This window comes from Haliaeetus albicilla, chromosome 9, assembly GCF_947461875.1.
Source record: "Haliaeetus albicilla chromosome 9, bHalAlb1.1, whole genome shotgun sequence".
Classification (NCBI taxonomy): domain Eukaryota; kingdom Metazoa; phylum Chordata; class Aves; order Accipitriformes; family Accipitridae; genus Haliaeetus; species Haliaeetus albicilla.
The window spans coordinates 38,515,627-38,531,543 of NC_091491.1; the positions used below are offsets into that span (position 1 = coordinate 38,515,627).

The following is a 15,917-nucleotide window of genomic DNA, read 5'->3' on the forward strand; positions in this document are numbered from 1 at the left end:
AAAGACGGGGGGATTTTTTTTTAAACACACTCAACCCCAGATTAACTTTTTCTCCACTGACATTAAACTGGAAGTCAATGATTAAAGCAAAAACAGGTTGCTTGTGAAAATTAAATCCTATGTGAATACATGAAAATAATTTAGTCAAACTGCAGCATTCCTTTTTTTTCCAGCCTATCTCTAATTAAACAGCAGAAATTGAGACAGAACAAACTGTTGTTTCAAGTAAACTATTGAATCTGCACAAAATTTTCTGCAAATGTTTTATTAAAAAAATATATGTACTTCTTACTATGACTGACACTGCACTCTTCCTCTTCAGTGAGAAGTCTATTATCTTCCTCAAGATAAAACAAAACAGCCAGCTCACTATGAAGTAAATGTTCAATTCAAAGAGCACCGCTGCACAGTTCAGTCATAAACATTGTTCATTTTACTTTACTGCATCTGCCCAATATAAATAACTTTGGAATGATGAGAGGAAACAAACAAACAAAAAAAAAAAACAAAAAAAAAGAAAAAAGAAAGAAAACCCACTGAGATTCCCAAAACCACATAATCTTCAACACACCTGCCCATATAGCACTTCCAAAAATCAGCTTTGGTCCATGTTTAGCTTTAAACTCTGAATAAACTGGCATTCACCCAATTTTGAATGGGAAAGCTGTGACAAGGGGAGGAAACAGTTCTATAAGCACCATTTATGCTGATCACTGCATACAAATACTAACCACTGCCAAGAAATCACTGCATATTAGGGCCTTTTATGTATTGCAACAAGTACTTCGCATGCTAAAGTAACTCAACGGCAATTTCGTAATTCAGATGTCTCTTCGGTGTAGCTCAAAACCTATGTGCAGAATACACCAATTCCACAAAGAAAATAGGAACTACAGATAATCTTTTCAAAAAATTACTAATGTATACATACAGCTCAACTGGACTACATCTACTAAGGAGAAGGGAGAACAGACTCTGAACTTTTTTTTCATCCAAGGTAAACTTTAACATGGATAATGTAAGTGCTAGAGATGACAAGAGTTCTCAGCCAAGGTTGTTACTGCACTTTGGTGAAAAGTTACTATACATCATTCAGACAAGTAATGACTCTTTTAACATTTAGAAAAAGTTTCATTAGTATCTACGTGTTAATAGACTTTGGGTTGCTAAAGTAACAGCTGATACAAAGACTCACAACGGTGTTTTGGTTTTGTTTTTTTTTTTTTTTTTTTTTTCACACATACCACTCAACTGTATATTAAATTGTATCAATATTTTAGATAAATACTGTAATTTGTATAATTTAAGGTTAGCTTAACTCTTTTCAAAGCTTTAAGGGGAACCACAGTCATCTTCAGCAGTAGAAAGGAATACTTTCTATTCCTTTCATAAGAAATCCTAACATTGAATTCACGTTTTTATAGTCACTGAGGTTTTATTTGGTAAAAAAAAAGAAAGAAAAAAGAGAGGTCCACACTAAGCAGTTTGAAACAACAAGCTTGTCATAAAGATATAAGTACAAAGGCATTAGATAACCATTATTTTTTCAGTCAGATTTACTATTTCTAAAAATATACTTATGAAGTATGTTTTATAAGCGTATCTTATAAAGGCAGAGGGAAAGGAAAAGATGAAACTGAGAGGAAACCTAGAAAGCTGAGCAACATATTGATCAGCATTGATTTACCTTCTTCATCAATCCATTTCATGGTGAAAAGCTGTTCGTTGTCAAAGGAGCACATGTCTCGAACTTCACTGCACAGTCCCTCAAATGAGATGGAAGGTTCAAAATATGTTATCATGATGTCCCTGAGCAAGAGAAAAATAAATTTGAGAAACTATACCGTAATATGTAGGACTTGATCACCACCTCTAACGCTTTCCATATACCACTAATATAAAACCCATCCCTGCTGCAGACCCCTACAAAAATATTAAAGTAAAATAAAACACATAAGTTCCCTTCCTATAGCAAAGTCAGGCTCCAAGTGATTTTTCTTACCAACTACCTGGCATTTAATCCTCCAGGTATCTGTTTAAGAAAAATTAAGAGTTAAATGCCCAAATAACTATGAAGTAAGTTGCAGCAGATATTAACCACACACAGAAATGAGATCTATTATACCAGTGGAAACTGAAGAATGAAATGCTGCAAAAATTTTGAAGGATGTTATTAACATACTGCTGGTTTTGCTTGCTCTTTAACAGTTATTTTGTTATTAGGTATCAAAAGGTTTTAAGAACTATACATCTTCTCCAACTAAATTTTGATTGTGTAGATGTTACGAAAAGTTAATGAAAAATATTAAACAGTGGATTAGGGGGGGATGTTCCAAATCTTGAAAGCACCTTTAAAAGAAAAAAGAGACCCATGATACTTCACTGCAATGCCGGGGAAGGCTGACAGAGAGGCATACACTCAGAATTAAAATTTACTACTTTACTGTTATGCAGAATGGTTATTTTGTTATAATTAAGATTAAAGTTAGTTAACCTGGTGTTTTAAATATGTTAACATAAAATTCTGACCCATTGTCTTGGTATTTGCTGGGCCTTAAAGGGGAACAGGTGACTCAGGGTTGCATTCCTTTAAACAAAGGATTCCAGAGATACAGTTCAGAGGAAGGTGGAAGGCTGTTTACAAGGCTACTCTTCAAACATCTCGTATAAGCCCAATGTTTGAACTAGGAGACTAATCTTCCCATAAAAACCTCAGCTAGCTGGGATTTGTTTCAGCTGGTGCCAGCCACCCGCAGTATTTGGGGGGGGGGGAATAACTGAAGCAACAAAGTTTGTATCTGGTCAAAATTCACATCAGCATACCTACCAGACTGAAGTGTACCATGCAGCAAGTTAAACATCTTTAAATCATGTTGTGCATGGGCAGAGTGGTATCAAGAAGGTGACTTAACATACTGTGGTCACTGAACCTGAACCACTTCCAGGAGTGGCAGAGAACACGCACGATAAACATGCTTGCCTGAGGCTCCTGGAAGTTCAGCAGCATGAATAAAATGAACTAGCAATTTCTAAGCACTCTAGAAGAACAGCTAGCCTAATTCTGGATTTATGAGCATGATCAGAGTTAGTTTAGTTAAGGGAAAGACTCCAGTAAATGGTTAGTATAGTGAAATGACACCTCTTCAATAATCTGAATAAAGCAGTCAAAAAGCTGCTACATTTTTTGGTTGAGGAATTGCTCCTCTTCTTTCCACACGAGGCAAAATGCAAGACAAAACAATATTTGGACCCCAGTGTTTAGACACAGAACACTACTTTGGGGCAAATGGGGCTTCGTTTGAAACACCCGATTGCACCCATCCGACAGGGCAAACTGCATTTTCTCCGATACAAAGGTCTCCCTTCGCATCCTCTCTCAAAATGCACAGACTGTGAACCCAATGCCAGTACTTGGCTCTACAAACTGAGGAAGATTTAACAGTGCATTACTGTTACAGACACGCAGGCATCAACCAAAGAGAAACCCACGAGGCTGTATTAGGAGGCAAAGTCTCAACCTGTATTTCCTGTTTTTCAGGGAAGGAAATAAGGCACTGCTTACTTAGCAACTTCACTGATGTAGTGCTAAAGTTTACCATCCCTTCATTCATTCACATTTTAGTGCAGATGTATTCAGTTTGGAATATTTTCTTAAACAAAAAGTTAAGTTCTAAAGGGCACTGAGAAGTCAGAGTTAAGTATTTCAACTATTGCAGTTTATATTGTGATTGAACTAGGCAGTAATGGAATGGGGTATGTTAAAAGAAGTGGTGACTACATGACTATTATTGTCAGACAAGCAAAAAGAGTTAGGTGACAGACCATAATGTCAAGAGACTGTAATCACTGATGCTCTAGCAAAAATTGAAGATTTAAAACAAACAAACAAACAAAACAACCAAAATTAGCAAAATCTCCTCAGCAGGTTTTCAAATCTGATGATTCAAGTCCACTTAAAACAGATTTATCTGTACCACAGTAAACAGAAAAAGTCACTATGTTAACACGTACTGAACAGCCCAGGAATCCCTCCGTATCTATAAAGTAAAAGCTGGTACCAATTGAAAAAAAACTTCTTCCTACTTGTTGCTACCTTTAAGTAGCAAAATAGTTGCCCTTCAAATAAAAGGAGAGTTTAATTATTTTAGAATTTAAGCAAGTTCTCTATATTACTACTCTAATACCTCCAACAAGACATGTATCAGTTATTAAATACATTTGGAAGATCTTAGCATCTCTGTTATAACAAACACTAATCAGTCTTTCAGAGAACCCTAGCTAATAGCAATATATATACATATTAAAAAAGCGTATTAAGTACGAACAAGGTTCCACAAGCAACATCAGGACACTTTTCCTAGAGATGTGAAGCCAGCTTTACGTAACACAGAAACTGAAAGATTACAGGTCTTCCTACCAGCTTTATTTTGCCATTTTAACTATACTGATGATACTGATATTTTCCACTGAGACAGGTCTCACTTCCAGAGTGGTTCTGTTACCACACCTTTGCATTACATGGCGTTTTTCACATTTCTTGCATCGAACACCATATTGATGATGTCTTCATTAGGAAAAAGCTGTATTCACTCAAGCTAAGACATAAAGCTAAACTCTACTGAGAAGAAATTTGGCATTTTAAACAAAAATTAGTAGGCCAAGTTAAAGAACAAAGGAAAGTTAATGTCAACCATACCCTGCTGCCTTGCATGAAAAAATACAAAATGCCTTCTTTCACTAAGACGTGGGAAAAAAATTCTTGACAATAGCCCTTTCCTTCTGATGAAGATAAGCTTATGCACTGCTTTTAATAAGCATGTTTGTTGTAAAGCTATTCTAAGGCATATCATCCTTATTTGTCTCCTCATGACATACACAAGAAATCAGAAGAAAATCTGATTCAAGCACACCCTTTGCACCACCACATCTGGATCTGTCAATTAACTCTTACTATGGCACCACCAGGTTTTTTAGAGTTTTAGTACTATTATAATAGGTCTTAATCAGGGGCCTTGCGTAGGAAACATACAAATAAACAAGACAGTACTTGTCCTGAAGTACTTTCAGCTAAAATGCTGTTGTATCTTCCATAAATATTAATAAAGGACCATTTTATTCATATTAATAAAAGACCTGCCTGAATCAATACCCTGCAAATGCAAGAATCAGTAAAAGATGAATCATAGGAAGACTGAGAAAATGTAAATGGTAAATCTAAACACAAACACTAGAGAACAGATTTTAAATATCTCTAGAAGACCATGAACCTCATCACTATCTTCCCCACCTTTCCTGAGATCAAACAGCTTTTCTCATGCTTTTTCTTTTACAGATCAAGTCATAACATCCTTTAACAAAAAAACCCGGAACAAACCAACAAACCCACCCACAACCAACCAATCAAAACAAACAAACAAACAAAAACCCCAATGCCAACAGTTAAATGCAATTCAATATCCATACCTCATTTTTCACTTCCGAGCTTAAACTTCTGTGAGAGAGCAATCCACTGCGCGAACAGAGACTACTGCTTTGGATTTTTCCACCTGCAGCCTAATGTAGCTACCACATATTATGTATGTGGAAATATACAGATACATAATCACGTATGATCTACATATGCATATATTTATCACACACCTGGGTCCGTCATTAAGGCTTTTGATAATGTCTAATTATAGCTCACTGAAATTAACCTGTACAAGACTCGTGGAGAATTCTGCTGTTTCAGTATCATTTCAGTACCATAAGGTGTAGGCATTGCCATTCAGAACCATTTAAAGCATCTCTTTCCCCAGTAGAAGTATGAGGTCTCAAACTGCCTGCTCCCACAATCTGTTCTTCTGGAAAATTAAATCAATGTTGAAACAGCAAGAAGGGGTGAAAATATGTTCATAGGCTTAAAACGAAGCTTTCTTAAGCTGAACACTCTCCTATGCAGAGCTTGATCCTCAATAGACAACAAAAGACCTTGAGCTGAAGAACTGATCAGAGAGTGCCCAAGATGAAGAATAATATAATGAAAGGATGTGAGAACTCAAAAATTCTTAAGAAATTAACTTCCTGGAAATATTTATGGAGGTACATGTTGATTTTACAATTAAACTTAAACTTCTCCCCCCCCCCTTTCTCACTGACAGAAACATATTAAAAGTAAGAAAAGAAACAAGTTTAACAAGTATCACGAGAGGACTGTCAGGAGTATTCTTCATTTGAACCAAATCAAACCGAAGGTGGGCAAAGCATTGGTAACCTATGCCTTCAACTATATTAAAAGTCTAATCTAGATCACAGCCTATACAGTTAAAACAGTGCAAAATCTATGTCAGGCACCGAAAGAATGCAAGCGAGCAGTTCTAATCATGACAGAAAAATGGTTCTTCAAGTTTGTTGTTTGTATTTGTTTCTTTTTTAAAATCAACAACGCTAATCCTACAGGATTCCTAGAGCACAAGCAGTTTATTATTCCTACCTGTTCTCTACTGCTACAATGCAATCCTCCCCCACATTTATTAATGATATAATAGCTTCTTGTACTGAACTGACAAAAAGCATCTACAACAAATTAGACAAAACAAAAGGTAAACTTTTAATAATATCAGAAAGCTGAAATGGTTGTAATTACAGATGCTGTTCAGTGCCATACATTTGAAGCTGCTACACTTCATTACACCAAACGTTTGCGTAGATTTTGTTGATGAAGTAACAAAAGTAAATTCCTAAGAACTCACACAGGAACCTCTATTACACACACTGCACAGATTACAGCAACTCTTTAAAAGAGGTAAGACTATTTTCAGCATTTTAAACAACCAGCCTTATGAGAAAGATAAGCATGACTTACCCGAGAGAAAGAAATACCTGGATAAACTCAACCTAACGCCCTAATTCCCAAGTCTGCAGGAATTCCCATCCCCTTACTCTCATGATCTCTGTTCATCTTAGGAAAATTTTCCTTCCTGGTTTTACATATTTCATGAATTTAAGACAAAGAATTACCACTGCACGGTTGAATGAAACAAAGACCCTTCAAAGTGTTCTTCGAGGAAGTCTTTGTCTTGGCTGAGAAAAGCAATTAGGCTCTTGGCCAGAGTAAGGGATGTTTTGGGGATTCAGGTTCGGCTCTTTGCTCTCGGTCTTCAAGCCCCAGGCGACTATCCTGCCTATCAGATTCCCAACAGTTTCAACAACGAATCTGTGCTTCTGAGTTGCTGGGGTTTTTTCTTTTCTCCAACCAGAAACACCTTCTGGAAGCTGAAAAGACCTTCCCAGCACGACTTTCACGATAACTTCAACAACCCACTTAAATGCTTCTATTAAAACGAAATTAAGAGAGATTAACTTTTCCTGATTAACACTATTTCCCATTAAATCCTCTATCCAGCTTTAATCTTGAGACAGTTTATTTGATGAAAGGGGTAAATGCTGCCTTTGATATCAGCATTTAGATCCCCAGTCTCCAACTCCTTTCAGTGTAAGTGCAGGTAAAGTGTTTTGCTTTGATACCCACTTCTTGACAGTGCTAGTCTGAGAAGTGGGCATGAGACCTTCTGCTGTAGGAAAGTGGAGAGAATTATTTGTTTAGATCTTGAAACAAATCATGACTAAGGCATTCAGCTTGTTAGTTTGTTGGTATTCACAATGGTTAACCAACACCCTACGTGACTCAGTGTCATTATTAAAAGTAAACCGATAATTGCATTAACAGATAAAAAGCCAATAGATGAGACTCAAAAGAAACATTCCAGTGTCTGTGAAATTATTACCTAATACTTAAAGTGTCATGAGCCAGCATTCCTGTACAATGTAGCAGTTTTCTTCCTCACTCCCACAACCCTGAGCAGCTTTCTCTCTGTTCTTGCACCATAGCCTCCCTGTCCTAAAGCAAGAATTCATGTGATTGCATGTGGAAATGATCAAGATTAAAACTGACCCAGCAGAAGAAAAATAAATGGGTTTAACCCAGAACAGTTCCTACTTTAATTCACTGCCTGACCAAATGAACACTTCTGCCAGCTGATAGCCAGGGGCATCTCCAAGTCCTTAAGAAATGGTGAATTAAAGAGACTGTAAAACAAAGAGCTTAGAATTTCACATACTGTTACCGTGGCAGTGTTTCACACGGCCTTTGAAGCCACAGATTGTGCCAGTCCCTACAGTAATTCTACAGACTTCTGGCAAGAAAAGCCCCAAAGCAGACACAAGCCAGAAGTCAAGCACAGTAGCAAATACCAAATGCTCAGCAAGGTTTCTATACCTCTCCCTAAAATTATAAAGCTAGAGATACCAGATAGTAAATACTGCAAGTGTCATAAATCTTTTCTTCTACTTAATACAGATAACTAGAAGGAAGCTGTCGAGAGTATCATATGTTCACCCTTAATCCAAAAATGCAACCTACATTTTTTCCTGTTTAGATCACCTCCTCTTAAGCTTAATGGCCCAATGAACCACTGTCAACCTTTGCACTCGAACTTTTAAAAGTTAGGACTGTAACTGTTACTATTTAGTAGGGGGTCGTGAACCCAAAGCAGAACACTTCTGCCTTATGTGTTATTGTTGGAGAGCCATTAAATTAGACCAGGAACATTCAGATATTCATTGTGCAGACCTCTACCGTATTTTTTTTTTTCCCCCAGCAGAAGCATAACTGACAGGAGATGCGTCTTAGTTACCATTCGCAGACTCCCTCCTCAGAAGTCATTCAGGCCCTGGGAAACAGCCTAAAAACTGATGAAATAGGTTTTCATCCGAACACCCTCCTCCTTTAGACCTGAATACCACTTAGCACGCAGAGACCGGGACCAAAGCTGGAGCCTGAACGTATATTTTTTTTTAAATACGAATTTTGCCACGTGTCCCGCAGTGCAGTGTTATGAAGGAACATGCATTATTACTGACGGCAGGTAAACAACCGGGGCCTCGGGGTGCGTGGGAAGCAGGGTGAGCAGGGCAGGGCAGGCCCCTCAGGTACACCCGTGTTTACCGGCAAGGCCACACGGCAGGAGGACGGCGATCCGACGGCGCTCAGCCCCTGCGGGCACCGCTCCCCCCACCCAGCCCCCCCGGCGTTTGGGGGTTTTCTCCCTCCTCCTTCTTTTCTCCTACAGGTGGACACCACGGCTTGAGACGTTAACGTTACGCTGACTGCACCGAAAACCCGGCGTTTATAACGCGGCAGCCTAAGAACCACCCCTGACAGAAACCCGCGGGCTCTAAGCCCCCGGAGAAGAGCCTCCCTCAGACTCCGGCGGCGCCGGCCCCACCGCCCCTCGGCCGGGCCCTGCCGCTCCGCTCCGCTCCACCCGGGGCTGCCTCAAACCTCTCCTCACGCCGGCCGCCGCCTCTCCGCCTGCCCGTGCCTCAGGCTCCCTCCCGCGCCCCGGCGCCCGCACTCACCCCTTGTAGTAGGCTTTCACCCGGACCTGGTGGGCGCTGTCCCCGCCGAGGCCGCCCCCTCCGCCGCCCGGAGCCGACATGGTGCTGTTGCCGCTGCTGTCCCGCTGCGTCGGCATCCCCCCCCCGTCTCCTCCTCCTCCTCCTCCGGCGGCGGAGGGCGAGCGGGAGGCGGCGGGGGTCGCGCAGCCGCTGCCGCCGTCCCTCGAGCGCGCCGCGGCCCCGCCCCCTCCTCACGGCGCCAGCCCGGGGCGGGTCGGGACCACGCGGGACGGGGAGGGGACAGCACCGGGAAGGGGGAGAGCGCGGAGCCGTGCAGGACGGCGCAGGACGGGAGGACGGGAGCACGGATTCCCCCCCCTCCCCCCTCCCCGGCAGAAAGGCGGAGCCGCTCCGGGAGCGGCCGGTCGGCAGCTCCGCCGCTCGGGGAAGGCGGGCGCCACGCCTCGGGTGTTCTCCTCTCCCCCCCGCCCCGCGCGCTACGTGGGCTCTCCCCGCGGGACTCCTGCGGAGCGGAACGCTCCACGCCGTAAGCGGAAGGGGGGGAGGCAGCCGCGATCCCCGTCGCGAAGCCGCCGCAGCGGCTCGCTCCAGGTCAGGCGGGCCAGAAGCCGCCCCGATGGCCCCTCTTCCCTTCCCCGCGCTCTCCCCGCCGCTTGGTACGGCCCGCCGCGAGGCACGCTGGGATCGCTTGGGCGGCAGCGCGGCCCTGGCGCCGGCCCGGCGGGGAGAGAGCGCCGGGAGTGAGAGCCGGCCGGCAGCGGGCGGCCCGCCGGCGCCTCGCGTACCGGGCAGCTGCCGCGGCTGGGCCGGGTCCGCCGAACTGCCTCTGGGGACTCCCAGGTGCCTGGGCTCTTGCGGTCAGCGGCTCCTGCTGCAGGGCCTCACCACAGCTGGAGCTGGGCTCAGGGAAGGGGGCGAAGGAGGAAAAGTCGTCATTTTGCTTGGGTACAAACAGGACCGTCCTCCTTTGAAGGCTGAAAGAGCCAGAAACGCCTGCGGGGTTACTCCGTGGAGAGCAGCTTGTGGACCAGGGTCTCTACCTGGGCTGTTATGTAGAACCGAACCCATCGGCACCGCCTGCACGTCAGGAAAAACCCGTCTTGGGCACGGCTCTGCTCCTCCGCCATCCGTTTCATACCACAACTCCTCCATTAGTTTTGTCCGAAAATTCAGGATCTTAACACAAAACTGCTGCAAAAGTAGCATGCTGGCCTTCAGCAGCCGGCGCGGAGCCGACGGGCAACTGGAGCTGCTCAGAAGCAATGGCAACGCGTTTCTTAGAACTCCTGTTGACTAAAATACTTTCTGTAAGAATTCTAAAGAGTCTATGCAGTGCGCACTGCCTGCGAGACAGTATATACAGCTCAGGTGAAGCTTCAATTGCCATATATCAAATGGCTAAGATATTTTTTAAGAAAGAAACAGGAAGGATGCTTCTTAACTAAAGGGGGGTGAACAGGGATGGTTAATAAAAGGTATTTTATTAAAACTGTTAATCATAAGCCACCTTATCACTGCAACTAGTATTTCCCTCCTGCTTTGCCTATTTAACAATACATCAACAGCTTCTTTGTTAACACGTACTTGTATTGCCCAACACCTCCCGAAAAGACGGATGTTTCTGGCAATCCTAAGAAACAGGGAACCTTTGTTTTCTTCTATTACAGTAAAAGCAATTCCTTTTTCCCACTGCCCCCCTCCACGCTCCAGTCAGCATCACATCTCGATGTCTGCATTAGAGCAGTGTGGAGTCCAGCTTTTCATGTTCAGTTACAGGCTGCTACATGAGATCAGCACTTCCAAATCCACACACCCTGCTCCTTCCGTATTGGTGCTAAAACAAATTAAGGCGCCCTATTTGCTGTTTACCTTAGGCGTGGTTACAAAGTACAGAATTTTTTTCATGCTACCTGACCTTCCTGCAGTGGTTGGTTGTTCTTCCCTCAGAAGAAAGTTATTTGCTCCACCCAGCTTCCACACAGTATTACATCCTTTTTGTACATCAGGAAGCATGCTACTCTATCTTAACTCACTCATATCTTGCACCAGGACTTCCAACATGTTTTCTATTTCCTACTGGATCTCCAAGTGTATCTCAGCACAAGTCTTCATTTTCTCTACACCTCCTCCTTTTTTGACCTATGAAAATTCCTATTTTCTCTTATCAAATCATCATGTCAGCTTTCATAGAAACCAGGCACCCTCAGACCTGGTAAATTGTCACTACTTGTCACAGGCAGTCCACCTGCGGTCAGTGTTACTGCTTCACCCTTCAGCGGTTTAAGCTCATCTACAACGCCTTGGATGGTGTTTGAGTTTTGTTAAGATGCTTGCTGAGACTCTCTTCTTTGCAAAGTATTTATCTATCCTAACTAGCTGCTAGACAACTGGCAATTTATTTTCCCCATCCACGTCCAGTTATCACTTGGTCAAACTGTTACGTAAGGAAACAGCAACCTAACTGCAGAAAGAAGTATCGCTGAGTTACATTTTACTATTTGTTCCTATTGCTCTTTCTCAAGTTTTTAACCAATGTCATTTTCATTCACACTACTGGTTCTCTATCAAATATTTAATGTGTCATGAACCAGCACTCCTGTCCAACGTAGCAGTTTTCTTCCCAACTTTCACTGCGCTGAGCCACTTTCTTTCTTAATCATTGGGAACACAAGCAACTTTGAAAATACTAGTATACCTGAAGGTTATGTAATAATGTTACAGAATTCTAAGATACAGATGTTTCTTCCTCACAGGAAGACATTTCATGAAGAGGAGAGGGCAAGATGCTGTTTGTCAAGGTGTCCCATCTAAGATCTGAATTAGGCCTACGTGCTATAGTGGCTACTAGTCTTTGTGGAAGTTGAGCTTTGCTCATCTCTGCCAGGTAATATGCAGCAGCTGCTAATTTCAGACAGGAATTACTGGCATAATTCAGCTCTGATCGATTACGGTTAATTTAGAGGGAGAGGTGGTCTTCCCCATAGCAGGGAAAGGCTCAGAGCCAACATTTTGTAGGAAGGAACTGAAAGCTCAGTTAAGGGGGCTAAAAGCCTCTTCTGTTTCATAGTCCTCAGAGAAGTTAAAAATTCACCACCAGTGTCCTGGTTGGAGCTACCGAGGTCCTTCAGCAGCCAATGTGGAAAAGCGCTACAAGCAGATATTTCCCTGACCTTAACCTCCCAACAGCACTCTCAAAACAGCACGCATCACATCCTTCATTTTCCTACCGTAGCCAAAGCATGAGTTAAGCCTCCTTGCCACACGCCCTAGCAACATATCGCTCGACTCCACCGCTCCCGCAGGAAAATTAAAGTAGCCGTCCCTGCTGCCTTGCTCAGCTAAACACGCAGCACTGCACACCGCTGCGGGCCCTGAGGGAGACCAGGCCCCTCATCCCCACCGGGCGGCTAGCTCCCCACCGCAACCTTCCTGCGTTAACTTGATGCCGCTCGCCACCTCCACCGCGATCCGACAGCTGCCCGGGAGGCTCCGCGGGGAACCCCCGGGACCGGCTTAGCCGACAGCACGGCCCTCGCCGCGGTACCTCACGGACGACGACGCCGCCGCGCTCCAACCACAACATGGCGGCGGGGGCCGTCACGTGCCCGGCGCCGGCGGGCGCCCACCGCGCCTGCGCAGCGCCTCCCCCTGAGGGAGGCGAGAAGATGGCGGAAGCGGAGTAGAGCGGCTTGTCCGAGGCGAGTCTCCCGGCGGGACGCGCGGAGGAGGAGGAGGAGGAGAAGGGGGGGAGCGGCAGCGGCAGGCCCCGGCCAGGCCGCGGCGGGGCGGGGCGCGTAGGCGGGGACCCGCGCCCTGACAGCGGGCTGGCCCCGCTCGGGGAGCGAGTGCCTCCCCTCCCGCCCACCTTTCCTCCCTCCCCGGCGGCGGCTGGCGCCTGTGGGGCCGCCGGAGGCGGTGGTGGGCGGGGGGGGGGAGGTGTGCGGCGGGCGCTGGGCCGAAACGTGGCTGCCGGTTGTGGCGGCGGCTGGGCTGGGCGAGGCCGCGGCCCGGTGCTGAGGGGGCGGCGGGTCAGCCCGCCGGGCCCGGCCTGCGGCGGGGAGCGCCGGCCGCGGCCGCCGAGGGGCCCTGCGGCTGCCTGCCGAGCTGCCCCGCCGCTCCTGGGTCGCTCCGTGCCGGTTGGCGGGCGAGTTAGTACCGCATGGCGTGGTTTGTATTTCCACAGAGCGTAGTTCTAAATGTACCTGTTCTGTTTTGGTTTTGTTTAACGAGAATACAGAACCCCAAGGTTTGGGCGAGGTTGGCCTGTGCTGTAGTTGGAGCGAAGGGAGAGAGAGAGGATTTATCTCGGAGCCTTCCGTCACGTACGGAAATGCCCGTAGGGCTTAGACTTGGAGGAAATTTTCGTGGGTTTTCAGTGGTGTTTGTACCCTTGGAGTTGTAAGGAGAGGTCATGAATGGAAAGAATGAGATTAAACCATATATGTAAAAAAAAAAAAACCCAAAACAACAAACCAACCTCAAACTAGTTTTAAATACCAGTTACGATTGCAGATTGTCAGCCGTGTTCGTTATTACCGTGACGTTTACCAAAAGTCAGACTTTCTAAGTAGTGAGACTTGTATCCCTTCTGAGGGTAGTTTAGTGTTATTGGTATAGTATAGCAGGTATTTCTTTATTTTAGGTATTTCTTTACTTTAGGTATTTGCTTTGACCAAAAAAATAAAGAGAGCAAAACTTCTGAACATTTACATTATGGATGGTGTAATTTGAAATTACATGGTGTCTCATGCTGTTACTGCTTGAATAAATACTTACTTTCAGTATAGTTTTCTGCTGTGCTTTGTGTTTTGGGCTCGCTTAAATGCGTGGTGGTTGTTTAAAGTCAGAGTTTAGCGCGTTTTCTAAAACTTTGCATTACAGAGGTTCTTTTGAGTTAAAGTTGCTCACAGGCAACATCGTTGTAAGGTCTTCATACATTAAAATTAATTTTATTATGAGGTAGGAGTTTTGCCTTTTTGATATTGTCGAGTACTCAATGAACAATTTCAGAAGATTATTTTCAATTGTGTGTGCGATTTTTTTTTTTTTTTATAACTAGAAGCAGTCTCCGTGTATGCAGCGTTGTAAAGTAAATGAAAGCAATGCTGCAAAGGCAGTCTGATTTTAAGTCGCTAATGGGTTTTATGTTTTCTGTCATAAAATACCCATCTGCTGAATTGCAATGGATTCTTGGTTTCCTTGCTAAAAACAACCACTTTTTAGGTATTTCCTCTTCTCCCTTAAACATCCCATTTCTCACTTAGAGAGGAGAGTTTTCGAACAAGTGTGATCTGTTGAAACACTTAACTAATCTCTCAGCCAAAAGAGGGCACACTATTTCCGTGTGTTCATGCTGTGGTGCGTGGTGTTTGTGTTGTGGTAGGACTGCAGGGTGGCAAGTAAGCATCTCATGCTGGCTCTAAATGAGGTAGGTGCTAGAGGAGGACTGAGATACACCTCAGCTTCAGGCCATGCTGAACAAAAGTTTAGGGGCTCTTTCCTGTTTTTGTTGTACATCCGTTGTGGCAACAACTTGGGCAATGACAAAATTATTTTTGAAAATGAGACACTTTCAGCTAAAGGGTTAACAACTCTCATGGGCTGAACTTCTGAGGGAATAGCTTGTAGAGGGGGATACATTGCACATCTCACTAATAATACATCTAAAATGTGGCTGAGAACGAAGGAAATTAAACATCTGATGTTGTTTTCCTAGGCTAATTTAACCAGTTGCATAACTCTGCTAAAACTAGCTAGACAAGTTGTAGGTGTAAATATTTTGATGTGCTTTTTTTATGTTGTCCTCTGGAGGAGACATGACTTTTTTTCAAGGTACTTTTCATTAGCATTATGTGAAATTAATGTAAAGTGGTTTTAGAAGCGATGCTGGTTTTATTGTAATTGAAGTGGTTAATCGTGTATGTTAACTTGTGCTCTAATGTAGGTAGGCAAATGGCATCAATAAAGCACAACAGATCTGAATTTTTAACAACAAGGCCGTATTTTTTCTTCAGTTCTAGTAGTAGGGGTCTCTGCTTTTAAAGTGTGCTTTATTGCCATGAATTTTCTTTGATGGCTAAACATAGACAAGTATACAATAGAATGATAGGCGTGAGGTCCTTAGGTGATCACATATATCTGTTAAAGTTTAGTTATTCAAAATACCGAGGAGCTATAGCATTGTGTGCAGTTCTCTACTTGCAAAGTAGTCAAGTTTTGAGAGGGGAAGGTAGCAGCCTGGCAGCATTGCATTCTGCTTTCAGCTGTGAGAGTTGAAACTTCTAATTACATTCGTGTTTGATGCAGCATCCAGTGGGCAGTGTGTTAAGCACTTGGCGATGCTGCTTTTTTCCTAGTACATTGCAGCGCTCTCGACAATTATTTTTCTGAGCACTTCTTTACTGTAAGAAGGAAATACATCTTCTCCCCACCCTTTTTAACATCCTTTTAAAAGCAATAAACAGCAACTATGCTGTTTCCTGTTAATCATAATACCAATACTGAAAAAGAAACTAAAG

General features: G+C 43.8%; 2 protein-coding genes across 10 annotated transcripts in view; one reads left to right on the plus strand and one right to left on the minus strand.

Moving 5' to 3' along the window:
* PRKCI (protein kinase C iota) overlaps positions 1–9,737 on the minus strand; it is a 32,246-nt gene extending 22,509 nt beyond the window's left edge. Inside the window, exons 1-2 of one of the 2 annotated variants that reach the window (XM_069792751.1) lie at positions 9,400–9,737; positions 1,688–1,809 (exon numbers count right to left, since the gene is read on the minus strand). In XM_069792751.1, coding sequence (XP_069648852.1) covers positions 1,688–1,809; positions 9,400–9,515 — 238 coding nt within the window. In that variant the 5' untranslated portion in view covers positions 9,516–9,737. Of the gene's footprint in view, positions 1–1,687; positions 1,810–9,399 lie in introns of those variants that run through there. The other variant, XM_069792752.1, reaches the window with a different exon arrangement.
* Positions 9,738–13,037: 3,300 nt separating this feature from the next.
* The window catches only part of PHC3 (polyhomeotic homolog 3), a 39,685-nt gene continuing 36,805 nt past the window's right edge, over positions 13,038–15,917 (plus strand). For 3 of the 8 annotated variants that reach the window (XR_011326238.1, XR_011326239.1, XR_011326237.1), the window contains exon 1: positions 13,135–13,566. Coding sequence is in view for 4 of the 8 variants with exons in the window: in XM_069792749.1 (XP_069648850.1) it covers positions 13,559–13,566 (8 nt within the window). In the remaining 4 variants the exon portion in view is untranslated. Of the gene's footprint in view, positions 13,098–13,134; positions 13,567–15,917 lie in introns of those variants that run through there. The other 5 variants (XM_069792745.1, XM_069792747.1, XM_069792750.1 and 2 more) reach the window with 3 other exon arrangements.